Here is a 13,801-nt window from a genome sequence, read left to right as displayed (position 1 = left end):
CCTCCCCACCCTATCCTGGGTTTTGCCTCCAGGGAGTGAAGGCTGCTCCCTCCCTTAGGCATTCTCCCCTGCTGAGACACCTCTCTGATTCTGTTTGCTGAAACCCCTGCCATGAGGTTCCCTGGCCGTTGGTGTACAATGCATCCTTAGGGCTTACCCCCTTCCTACTCCTACAGTAGCAGAGGGATGGTAGATGACTGTGTCATGTTGGTGGAGAGCAGCAGCTTGGATGTGTTGACTGCTTTTCTACACATTTTGGGCAGATAGGTACAAGTTGCTTTCAGGGGATAGGAAAAGAGTTCTGCAAAGACACAGGACAGGTCATCCCTCCTCTGCAGTTGGAAGCAGCTCCTGTCCCTTCCTTCCCACACAGTGCTGAAAGGACACATTCTGGTGTGAACACTTGCAGGAATCTGTAGAGGAGCATGTGATCCTGCATTCCCTTTGCCGATATTTTCCCTTGGGAGGACGCAGTGCCAAGTACCATGAAAGGTGGGTGGGTCCATCCTAGGGACTGAGCCGGGCATGGAATGTTGAGAGCACTGGGCAGGAGAACTGGGTCAGTCAGTCACTATTCTTCCCCCATGTGAAAGAGGTATATGAGAGTGTGTGCCTTAAAGCCTTAAAGATAAGAAGGTACATACAAAAGAATCCAACTACACAGCATTTTTTTAATAGGGGCTCAGTCAACTTGTTAATTTGAACATTTGTGCGATTGATTGTCATTGAACTAACTTGAATACAAATAAACTTATCAAGTGTCTCATATTTAGCACAGGAAAATATTGTCACCCTTCCTTTAATCTTTTCCGGTCATGTGTGGATTTTTCCATGGCATGTACATATGTTCACCACCAGTAGAAACAAATAAAACCTAGTTGTGGGCACTCTGCTAATCAGCTGGATGACATCTATATCTCTCCTCAGTGGCCACATAAGCGTGCAGCTTACAGGTAACACTAGATATGGGTAAGTGCACAAGAACATAAGAATGGCCATTCTGGGTCAGACCAAAAGTCCAGCTAGCCCAGTATCATGTCTGCCAACAGTAGCCAATATATACCCAGAGGGAGTGAACAGAACAGGGAATCTACAAGCAATCCTTCTCCCGTCACCCATCCCCAGCCTCTGACAGAGGCTAGACACCATTCCTACCCATCCTTGCTAATAACCATTGATGGACTTAACCTCCATGAATTCATCTATTTCTTTCTTGAACGCTATTAAAGTTCTGGTCTTCACAACCTCCTCTGGCAAGGAGTTCCACAGGCCAAAAGTGTGCTGTGTGAAGAACGAGGTGAACAGCTATTTTGGAATAGGAAGCCTAATCCGAACTAGCTGGTCCGTGCCGCGTGTAGCCGCGCGGCACGGGGTCCGAACTAGCCGGCATTTAAAAATGGCGCCAGCCGGCATCATCCAAATGAAGCCCGGGAAATTCAAATCCCGGGCTTCATTTGCAACTCCGAATGACTACATTACCCCCCCTAGTTCGAACTAGGGGGGTAGTGCAGACATACCCTTAGTTTTGTGAGATCTTTTTTAAGGTCTTCACAGTGTGCTTTGATCTTAACTGTCTTGAGCAGTTTGGTATCATCTGCAAATTTTGCCACCTCATTATTTACCCCTTATTCTAGATAATTTAAAAAGAGGTTGAATAGGACTGGTTCCAGTACAGACCCTTGGGGGACACCACTCTCCATTCTGAAAACTATTTATTGCTACCTTTTGTTTCCTGTCTTTTAACCAGTTATCAATCCATGAGAGGATCTTTCCTCTTATCCCAAGACAGCTTACTTTACTTAAGAGCCTTTGGTGAGGGACCTTGTCAAAGGCTTTCTGGAAATGTAAGTATACTATATCCACTGGATCGCCCTCGTCCACATGTGTGTTGCCCCCCCCCCAAAGAACTCTAGTAAATTAGTAAGCTAGGATTTCCCTTTACAGAAACCATGCTGACTTTTCCCCAACAAATTATGTTAATCTATGTGTCAGATGATTTTATTCTTTACTATAGTTTCAACTAATTTGCCCGGTACTGACATTAGATTTACCAGTCTGTGATTTCCAAGATTACCTTTAGAGCTCTTTTTAAATATTGGTGTCACATTAGCTATTTTCCAGTCTGAGAAATCCAGTTAATCCAACTAACTGTTTATTCTTGATAGTGCACTATGCATGTTTCTGCTGCTTGTGAGAGTTTAGCTTGCAGTAAAACCACAGAAAGAAGTGGTGAAGGAGTACTAGTTGAAAAGAGACCAAAGAACTCACCTGCCAAGCATACATCAAGGGTGGTAAGGATATGACTACATTGCAGGGTGGATAAAAATCAATTATTTTTATTAAAAAAATGGATTTTCTAAATTTAAATCAAACTCTGATGAAAGGTGTCACGTTGGTATACACAGCTATCTAGCTTCACAGGGAGCAATGTAGACATAACACAGTTCCAGGTCTGCAGGTGATGCCATAGATCATGCTGCTCATTACATAAAATCTGTCTGCAAGGAGGAAAGCTCTCAGAAAGACTGAATCCAGATGTGCTCTTATAAAATGTATTGTTCTTGTGGATGACCTAGCTGACTTGTTTTCATTTATGCTAACACTTACGGTGGCAAAGAGGCTCCAAAAAAAACCTACTGCTGATAAAACATCTTGGTTAAATTCGCTTGTCAAGAGCCAGTCATAGAAATAGGGAAATACTGTATATCCCTGACAGCTCTTCTGGGTCACTATCACTAAGAAAACTTTCATGAATACCTTGGGTGCCATTGTGAATCCAAAGGGAAGGATTTGGTAATGTTCTTGATCAAATAGGAAATGCAGAAATTTTCTGTGTGATGGGTGAATGTCCATGTGGAAATATACAGGACTATGTAGCACTTTAAAGACTAACAAGATGGTTTATTAGATGATGAGCTTTCGTGGGCCAGACACACTTCCTCAGATCAAATAGTGGAAGAAAATAGTCACAACCATATATACCAAAGGATACAATTTAAAAAAATGAACACATATGAAAAGGACAAATCAAATTTCAGAACAGAAGGGGGATGGAGGGGGGAGGTGAATGTCTGTGGGCTAATGATATTAGAGGTGATAATTGGGGAAGCTATCTTTGTAATGGGTAATATAACTAGATCCTTTGTTTAGACTCAGATGTAGAGTGTCAAATTTTAGCATGAATGACAGTTCAGAGGATTCCCTTTCAAGTGCAGATTTAAAAGGTCTTTGTAGCAGGATGCAGGTAGTTAAGTCGTTGAAACAGTGTTCTTTCTGGTTGAAATGGCGAGAAACTGCTTTTTCTTTGTGATCCTGTCTGATATCTGTTTTGTGGGCATTGATCCTTTGGCGAAGTGTCTGAGACGTTTGTCCAATGTACATAGCAGACAGACACTTTTGGCACATGATAGCATAAATTATATTTCTAGATGCACAGGAATATGTGTTCTTGATCTTATAACTCACTTGGTTAGGGCCAAATATGTCTCTCATTTCAAGAACTATAGGCCATGTTCTCTTTTGAAAGGAGAAGATTACAGAAGCCAGAGTAATCATCCTGATTTTCAGCTTTCAGATAAAGAGGTTGAACTGCTGAAAGTCCAAGAAGGATCTCCACTCTCTTTTATGGGGATTAGGAAATATGGGGAATAGAAACCTCTATCCTGGCACTGAAGCAGGATACTTCCAACAATACAGGGATTCCACTCCCTGTTGAAGAATCAGCTGGCAATAGCATACCTGAAGTTGCACTGGGAAAGTGGTTTGTGAAGTGATGTGGGAAAGAAACTCTGTATCCCTCATGGATAATCTCCAGAACCCAAGTGTCCTTGATGACCTTGTTCCAACTGTAGGCAGTAAAGTAGGATAGCCTCCAAAGATGATGTGGCATCAGTAGTGGGACATGGGTTTTGATATTCATGCCAAAAAGGGCCTATGAACTGGTGCTGGGTGTACTTGGAGGGTGTAATAGTGGAAGGAGCTTAGAAAAGACACTTCTAAATCCTTTGTCAGTCATGAGGAGATTGAGATGGATGCTAGTAGTATGGAGTACGGGAAGGTGTAGTCATGGTCTAAAGGATTGTTTCTAATGTTTCCTCCTGGGAGCAGTGTAAAGCTTCAGGAATTGCAAGGTAGATTTTGAGTCCATTACAGAGTCTGTTAAAAAGATTGAAACTGTCAAAGGGGTGGTCTTGTACAATACTGTGGCCACAAGTCCCTTCTCATGACCAGGCCTTTGGCCAAATATCCAGATGTTGTAGCTGCAGCATCTACCATACCTGGAAAGCCACTTTTGCTACCAATCACCCCTCATCCAAACCTGCAGAATCCCCATTACAGTACACAATTCTAGAACCTGTTGTAAAAGTAGGCAAAAATCGTGATGAGTTTAATTACCTGCTGGGAGACCTCCATGTACCCCCCAAGAACACAAGTACTCCTGGTTGAGTATCACTGTTATAGAAATTCATCTAGAAATGTTAATCAAAAAATGTACCTGAACTTTAGCATCCCTGTCTTCTGTCCACAGAACCTTATATTTCTGGAAGTCTTGCAGTGCTTCACTAATTATTTTTCTTACAGAATTTACAGATGAAGAGAGGAGAACAACTAGTTTAGAAACATCTTTGTGTTCTGCGACACCTGGATAAAAATTTCTTAGCTTTCTTACAGAACTGATGTCATCAAGCACTTCTGAAAATAAACAATTTACATAATCTAATAAGTCATTAATAACCTACCTTCAAGCTTTCAGAATTATAATACTATAATTCTTTCCATTTATATTTTTAACAAAACTGCAAACAAAAAATTTAAATAAAAAGATACCTCTAGATAAAAAATTGTGGAAGTGTCAAAACCTTTAACCCATATTTCATTACTGTTAGTTTGTTGCATCCCATTTCCCTATCCTCTATATTTATGTTGCCATTTGCATTTTAAATTTTCAGGGACTTTGTCTTCATTTTTCTTTTAAAGTGCACACCTAGCACAGTTTTAATATTATTTTATGTACAGTGATATTTGTTTGGTTTGTTACAATCATACATTTCAAATAATTAACCATACAAGCTTTTTCAAATAATATGTAGTACTTTATCTCTTAGGGATGTCTAGAAAGCAGCTTTATTTCAGAATAACCTACATTACTCTAAAATAACATAGTGTGCATCTATACTACAAGCCTTTATTTTGAAATAATATTGAGCTGGAGGACTTCTTACTCTGACTCCTGGTAACCTTCATTTCGCGAGGATTAAGGGAAGTCAAAGGAAGAGTGTTCTTCCTTTGACTTTCTGCTGTGTGGACAAAATCAAAAGCCAAATTCAGATATTTCGACTTCAGCATGCAGCTGGCTCTGCTTGTGCTGCCCCTTTGAAGTGCTGCTCCAGCATCTTACAGAGACAGCACTGCATGGATCCTGGGGTCAGCTGGGAACTCCAGCTTATCCCAGGCTCCATGCAGCACTGCCCTGTTGAAATGCCACCACAGCGTTTCAAAGGGGAGTTGCACGCAATTAATTGCTCGATTAATCACGATAAAAAGTTTTAATCACTTGACAATCCTAGTTTTTCTACATTTTCAAATATATTAATTTCAACTGCAACACAGAATACAGTGTACAGTGCTCACTTTATATTATTTTTATTATAATATTTGCACTGTAAAAAGATTTTTAAAACAGTATTTTTCAATTAACCTCATAGAAGTATGGTTGTGTAATCTTTTTATCATGACAATACAACTTTAAATGTAGCTTTTTTTTTTAAAACAAAAATACATTCAGAAAACAAAACAATGTAAAACTTTAGCGCTCACCAGTTGAAGCATGAAGGGGCATATGAACGTTTAGCGTATCCGACACATAAATACCTTGCAGTGCATATGAATGCCTATTCTCACCTTCAGGTGACATTATAAAAAAGAAGCAGGAAGTATTATCTCCCATAAATGTAAACAAACTTGTTTGTCTTAGCAATTGGCTGAACAAGGAGGAGGACTGACTGGACATGTCAGCTCAAAAGCTTTACATTATTTTGATTTTGAGTGCTATTATGTAAAAAAATATGAATTCTACATTTGTAAATTGCACTTTCCATAATAAAGAGATTACACTACAATGCAAATATTTATAATAAAAAATAATAGCAACCACTGGGCGCACTGTATTCTGTGTTATAATTAAATCAACGTATTTGAAAATGCAGAAAAATATCCACAAATGTTTATAATAAATTAAAACTGACATTTTGTTATTGTTTAACTCCATGATTAATCACAACTATTTCAATCTAGTTAATTTTCTGTGTTAGTGGCATGCAATAACTATGATTAATCTATAGCTCTAATTTCCATACAATTGAACCCATTTTTAGAAGTGTGATTCCCAGTATTTTTATTGATAATTATTATGCTATTTTCTCATGTTTTCTTTAACAGAGTCAAAAATGTTTTCAGGGAGAAACACTCTATGCATCCCAACATTTCCTCATATCATGGCATATTAACTGAACTCTTAAAATTCTGTGCATCATATGCCCCGCATGACTTAAATGACATAATGCAGTCACCAATCTTAGATACTTATATGGCCACCATCACCTCAGCATCCAAGCATTCCACAACCTTTAATGTATTTAACCTTACTACATTTCTGTGAGTTACAAAAGTACTACTATCCTGAATGTACTGATATGGAATTGAAGCACAGACAGAAAGCTTGTGGTGGAGCAAGTTAGTGAACCTAGGTCTTGTAAATCCTACCTAGTATCCTAACATTCTAGCATCCTTCTTCTCACTTAATAATGCGGATAATAGCACAATTCTGTATATGTCCACTTTAGGAATGTACATAATAATGAAATCTTTCAATTATAATGTCAGTGACCTGAACCCTAATAAAAGCACTGCCTCTCTTTCCTGTTTTCATCTTCCAGTGTATGAAGTTTGTATAACTTTATTTTATCCAATAATATTATGATGGTCTACATTCTTCAGTAGAAAGAAAGTAGGAACAGTATATAAAGGTAACATTAAAAAGTTTATGTTGCTTGAAATTAAAGGGAAAATTTACACTGTGACAATATTTTGTGGTGTCCAACACGCTAGCCACTAACCACATGTGGCTATTTGGCTGGATGAGTGTAGCTAGTTGGCTTGAACAATGTGGCTATTTGGCCAGTTGAGTGTGGCTAGTTTGCTTTAGTGGCTGCTGCTTTAGAACTGGTTGGACACCACGGATATATTGCAATTATTTCTGATTATTACATAGTTTCCTACTATTTCCATGAATCTGAAATACCCGCTAACTAAATTAAAGTAAAAATACATAAGATAATTCAAAAGCTTCAGAGGGGTAGCTGAGTTAGTCTGCAACTGGAAAAACTTAAAAAACAACGAACAATCTTGCAGCACCTTAAAGACTAATAAAGCAGGTAGATGGTATAATAAGCTTTCGTGGGCACAACCCACAAAAATTTCATCTGAAGAAGTGGGTTGTGCCCACAAAAGCTCATGATACCAGCTACATGTTCTGTTAATCTTCAAGGGGCTACAAGACTATTCATTGTTTTAGAAGATAATTCCAAAGATTCCACAGTAGGTCCCTTCCAAACCAAGTGAGAATAATTATGAAATATTCAGAAGCAAAGACATTTTATTAGAAGAAAAAATTTCAAGTAAACAAAAAAACTTACTTTCTTCTTTTCTGGCTGATCTTCCTGACAACATACTGGGTGTCGAGGGGACAATAGGTACATTTCTGTCCAGTAATACACTCGATTTTTGTAAATGTTGCTGTCCCCACTGCGCAACTCCACGACTTACTTCCAGTGTTAATTGGATCATGCGACTGATGGCTTGCTGTATATCATCTAAACTAGGAACCATGACCTGCACAACATATAAAATGATTAAATAAATGCACTGTAACCTAACTTTTCTGCATCATCAAATCTAAAATTTGCTCTGGAAGGCAAATCCAAAGCATAATATTTTTTTAAAATATGGACTGACTTCCAAAGATGAGATTTACAGATTTCTTCAATAGGAACATGCTTAAGACAAGCAAAAGACGTTGATACTGCCCTAGTACAATGAAATCTTACAACAGTTAGCACAGGTCTACTGCTCACTGATAATATTACATCATACATTGTTTAACACCCCTGGAAATATTCTGAACAGATATATTAAGAATCATAAAGAACATAGGGTATGAAAAAATAACCAAGATGATATCCTAAAAGCAGTTCTATTGAAACAATATGCTAAAACTATTTGAGGTCTTATAGCAATCTGAGTGAATTTACCATCCTTGAAGGAGGCATTTGTCACTAGATTTTTGACAGAAAAGGCCAGAAGATGTGAATCCCTTTTTCCACTTGATGTGGGTCTTTCTACCAGTCTAATAAGAAGATAACTTCATGTGCAAGTGTCACTTGCATATCCATGTGATTCTTTGTGGAAAAATACACTCATACTTAACTACCCCTGTTTGGAGCACAGGTGGAGTCTAGAAAACTGTCATGTTTCGGGAGACCATGCGTCCCAGAAACCTGAGGCACACCCTTATTGATGTTTTGGGTGAGCTTATAATCAGATAATGAAGACCATTATGGTCTGGAATTCTTTACCATGGGAAATACACTGTTGCTAACTTTGCATCCTGCACATCCCTATCTATTCTATTATAAGGATTATAATGGGCCTTTTTAGTCTGAGTTCTAAGAACAGATTGAAGGTTGTTTGAACTGTTCTACTTTATTAGGTGATTTCTCACTGAACAAACAGTCATTGAGATATGAGTAAATTTGTGTGCCTTAGCTTCTTAAATGTGTTCCCACCACTACAAAGTCCTTGATGAACATAGAGTTCAAAGGGTAGAACTTGCACTGGTAGTAAATCTTTCCTACTAGGGATCAGATGTTTAGGTAGACAAAATTCAGACTCTTGGAATCAATGGACATTGTTGGACAAAAGAATCTGAACTCAGGTGCATTGGGTGCATGCTCACCATTAGTGAAAAAAATATATCCAACCGCTTGAAGGTGCTACAGATTTAAAGCCTGGGGACTTTCCATCTGCCATGAGACTGAAAGGTCTTGGTGCTGAGAAGACTCTTGGCCTCACAAAAACCTAATAAAAATGTATGGGTTTTGGCTATATAAAAATAAAACAATAAGCATAACTAGTAATAAAATACCTAACTACTATACAAACACTGAATCTATAATAAAGGATTGCAGGGAAGCAGGTAGACATATCCTAAGTTCCATCTCAGCTGCCATGGGAAATAAAAAGAAGCAAGGGACAAATGAGTATCTGAACATGTTGGATACAGGTGCAACCCTGTTGTACACTGCTGGTCAAAAAAAGGTTACTTTTGTAACTGTTGTTCTTCAAGATGTGTTGTTTATCTCTACTCCAATTGAGGTGTGTGCACAGTACATACACGACTGCCAGAAAGTTTTATCCTAGCTGCTATCTGTTGGATTGGTTGTGGAGTCTCCTGGAATGGCACCAATGTGTCACCCCATATATGACCTTTCCGACCTAACCATTCCTCAGTTCCTACCTGATGGTTACTCTGACAGCAGGGAAGGAGGGTGGGTACGGAACAGATATGACCAACACATCTCAAGAACAACAGAGTGTGTTTTTTCTTCTTTGAGTGCTTCCTCATATTTGTTCATAAGCTCAACTGAGGTGATTCACAAGGCTTACCAGGAGGAGGGGTCAGAGTCAATGTGTAGCTGACTCAAGTATTGGGGCCCAAAAAGCTGCATCATGTCTGGACTGATGTACAATAGTGTAGTGTGATCTAAAGGAATGAATCAAGGACCACATCATAGACCTGAGGAACATGGGCCAGAAAAGCAGCCGAAGAGGCCTATCGCCATGTGGAGTGTGCCATGAGAGGCATCAGAGAAACCTTAGTGAGAGGTCATAACATGTGTGGATACATGCCATGATCAGAAGGACATGCACTGAGAAGAAACTGACAGGCCCTTCATCTGGTCTGCCATTTCCACCAATAGCTGTGAGGATTTATGAAAGGGCTTAGTTCTGTCACTGTAGAATGTGTGAGAGTTCGCCTGACATCCAGTGAGTAAAGCCTCTGTTCCCACAAGCTCTGATGAGGTTTGGGATAGAAAGCCAGAAGGAAAGTGTCCTGACCTGTATGAAAGGCAGAAAACACTTTTAGGAGAAAAGCCGGTTGAGGACAAACCTGAATCTTGTCCTTATGAAAAACAGTGTACAAAGTATCCGACATGAGGGCATGGAGGTCCAACACTTTCCTATTGCATGGATGATGACCAGGAAAGCCACCTTCAATGAAAGGTAAAGTAACAAACATGTTGCTAAAGGCACATATGGGGGACCCATGAGTGCTGACAGGAGAAGGATGAGGGCCAAAGCAGTGACTAGTGGGTATAGCCTACCCATACCCTTGAGAAAGCACTCAGTGAGGGTGTTCTTGAAGACAGAACAATCAGCCTCTCCTAGATGAAAGGATGAAATAACTGCCAGGTGAACCTTTAATGAGGCGGAAGCCAGGCACTGGTGTTTCAAAGACACCAGGTACTCCAGCACCTGGGGAATGAATAAGGGTTGCCAGGTTACATTGGCGCCACTATCAGGAGAATCACTTCCACTTAGCCAGATATGTGAGCCAAATGGAGGGCTTATACTGCTGAGAAGTACCTGACAGGCTAGCTCAGAGAAGGCAGCTCAACAGGGTTGAGCCACAGAGCCACCATGCCATGAGCTGAAGAGAGCACAAGTCCAGATGGCAGAAGCGACTGTGGTCTTGAATGGCCCTCAGATGATTTGTGATGAGAGTACCACAGGTGCCTTAGGAAGTAGTCAGGCTGAGAATGAGAGGGGAAAGGCCTCTGCGGTCGAGGCTTAAAGGGCTTGCACTGCATAGAGGTAGTATGCATGCTCCAGGACTTCTTACTGTTCCTGGAGTCCTTAAGGCAATGGAAGAAATTGTTACTCACCTTGTGCAGTAACATCTATTCTTCGAGATGTGTGTCCCCGTGGGTGCTCCACTACAGGTGTCGGGCTCGTCCCAGCGCCGCAATCCGGAAAGTTTTCGCCAGCAGTAGCCCCCTCCGGAGGACCGCGCATGCACAGAGTGCCCCGTGGCGTTCGCGCCTTTTCTGCGTCGTGCAGTCCGACGCGCCAGTTCCTCCTAGCCAGAACATCTGAAAAAGAGAAAAAAAGAGCTCCGAAGCAGGGAGGAGGATGGGTCGTGGAGCACCCACAGGGACACACATCTTGAAGAACAGATGTTACTGCACAAGGTGAGTAACAATTTCTTCTTCGAGAGAGATGTCCCCGTGGGTGCTCCACTACAGGTGAGTATGAAGCAGTCACCCTGACAGTGGATCGTGCTTCGGAATTATTTGCACACAGATGAAAGGACTGCCTGAGCAACTGCTACGTCCGCAGCTCTGAGACGGTCAAGGGCATAGCGTTGAGCAAACGTGGATGACGACGACCAGGTCGCTGCACGGCATATGTCACTTAAGGGGACATTCTTCAGGAATGCTGTGGAGGCAGCCATGCTCCTGGTTGAGTGTGCTGTTGGTGGACAGGGTAGAGTCCTGCCCCTAAGGGTGTAACAGCGAGAGATACAGTTAACGATATGGGACGATATGCGTTGTGATGATAGCTGATGTCCTTTAGAACGGGTTGCCACTGATAATAGCAATCGTGGGGACTTCCTGAAGGGACGTGTTCTGTCCAAGCAGAATGCTAGCGCCCTTCTGACGTCTAATGTATGCAGGCGCGCTTCCTCAGGTGTAGCATGTGGAATGATGAATTAACTTTTGGCACGAAGGCAGGGTGACATCTCAGGGAGACACTGTGTTGAGTGAATACTGTGTAGGGAGGATTGGTGGAGAGTGCCGTGAGCTCAGAAGTGATCGCAAGGAGAAAGGCAACTTTGATAGTGAGAGTTTGCAAATCACAAGTTGCGAGGGGTTCAAATGGTGGGCGAGAAAGAGTATCCAGTACGAAGAACATAACATAAGAACATAAGAATATAAGAACGGCCGTACTGGGTCAGACAAAAGGTCCATCTAGCCCAGTATCCTGTCTACCGACATGGCCAGCACCAGGTGCCCCAGAGAGGGTGGACCGAAGACAACGATCAAGCGATTTGTCTCCTGACATCCATCTCCAGCCTCTGACAGACAGAGGCCAAGGACACAATTTTATCCCCTGGCTAATAGCCTTTTATGGACCTAACCTCCATGAAATAATCTAGTTTCTCTTTAAACTCTATTATAGTCCTAGCCTTCACAGCCTCCTCTGGCAAGGAGTTTCACAGGTTGACTAGACGCTGTGTGAAGAAGAACTTTATTTTATTAGTTTTAAACCTGCTCCCCATTGATTTCATTTGGTGTCCTCTAGTTCTTCTATTTAGGGAACTAATAAATAACTTTTCTTTATCTGCCCTCTCCATACCACTCATGATTTTATATACCTCTATCATATCCCCCCTTAGTCTCCTCTTTTCTAAACTGAAAAGTCCCAGTCGCTTTAACCTCTCCTCATATGGGACCCATTCCAAACCCCTAATCATTTTAGTTGCCCTTTTCTGAATCCTCTCCAAGGCCAAAATATCTTTTTTGAGGTGAGGAGATCACATTTGTGCACAGTATTCAAGATGTGGGCATACCATAATTTTATACAGGGGCAATAAGATATTCTGTGTTTTATTTTCTATCCCTTTCCTAATAATTCCTAGCATCCTATTTGCTTTTTTGACCGCCGCTGCACACTGTGTGGAAGTTTTCAGAGAACTGTCCACAATAACTCCAAGATCTCTTTCCTGATTTGTTGTAGCCAAATTAGCTCCCATCATACTGTACGTATAGTTGGGGTTATTTTTCCCGATGTGCATTACTTTACACTTATCCACATTACATTTCATTTGCCATTTTGTTGCCCAATCGCTCAGTTTGGTGAGATCTTTTTGGAGTCCCTCACAGTCTGCTTCTGTCTTGACTATCCTAAACAGTTTTGTATCATCCGCAAACTTTACTACCTCACTGCTTACCCCTTTCTCCAGATCATTTATGAATAAGTTGAAAAGGATTGGTCCCAGGACTGACCCTTGGGGAACACCACTAGTTACCCCTCTCCACTCTGAAAATTTACCATTTATTCCTACCCTTTGTTTCCTGTCTTTTAACCAGTTCTCAATCCATGAAAGGACCTTCCCTCTTATCCCATGGCCATGTAATTTACACAAGAGCCTTTGGTGAGGGACCTTGTCAAAGGCTTTCTGAAAATCCAAGTATACTATATCTACTGGATCCCCCTTGTCCGCATGTTTGTTAACCCCTTCAAAGAACTCTAATAGATTAGTAAGACAGGATTTCCCTTTACAGAAACCATGTTGACTTTTGTCCAACAAATTATGTTCTTCTACATGCTTCGCAATTTTATTCTTTACTATTGTTTCGACTAATTTGCCCGGTACTGAAGTTAGACTTAGGTCTGTAATTGCCAGGACCGCCTCTAGAGCCCTTTTAAAATATTGGTGTCACATTGGCTACCTTCCAGTCATTAGGTACGGAAGCCGATTTAAAGGATAGGTTACAAACCACAGATAATAGCTCAGCAAGTTCCCATTTTAGTTCTTTTAGAACCCTTGGATGAATGTCATCCGGTCGCGGAGATTTGTTAACATTAAGTTTTTCTATTTGTTCCAAAACCTCCTCTAATGACACTTCAATCCGGGACAGTTCCTCAGATTCATCACCCACAAAGGACGGTGCAGATT

The 13,801-nt window shown here is 40.9% G+C and overlaps 1 protein-coding gene across 1 annotated transcript in view; it reads right to left on the bottom strand.

Annotated features, from left to right (window-relative positions):
* DNAH8 (dynein axonemal heavy chain 8) overlaps nt 1-13,801 on the bottom strand; it is a 611,430-nt gene that overhangs the window by 363,544 nt on the left and 234,085 nt on the right. The window contains exons 26-27 of the mRNA XM_025186355.3: nt 7,695-7,890; nt 4,496-4,692 (exon numbers count right to left, since the gene is read on the bottom strand). Coding sequence (XP_025042140.3) covers nt 4,496-4,692; nt 7,695-7,890 — 393 coding nt within the window. The remainder of the gene's footprint in view (nt 1-4,495; nt 4,693-7,694; nt 7,891-13,801) is intronic.

The sequence above is a fragment of the Pelodiscus sinensis genome, chromosome 3 (genome assembly GCF_052426305.1).
Source record: "Pelodiscus sinensis isolate ZL-2025 chromosome 3, ASM5242630v1, whole genome shotgun sequence".
Lineage (NCBI taxonomy): Eukaryota > Metazoa > Chordata > Testudines > Trionychidae > Pelodiscus > Pelodiscus sinensis.
This window is presented reverse-complemented; position numbering and strand designations above follow the sequence as displayed.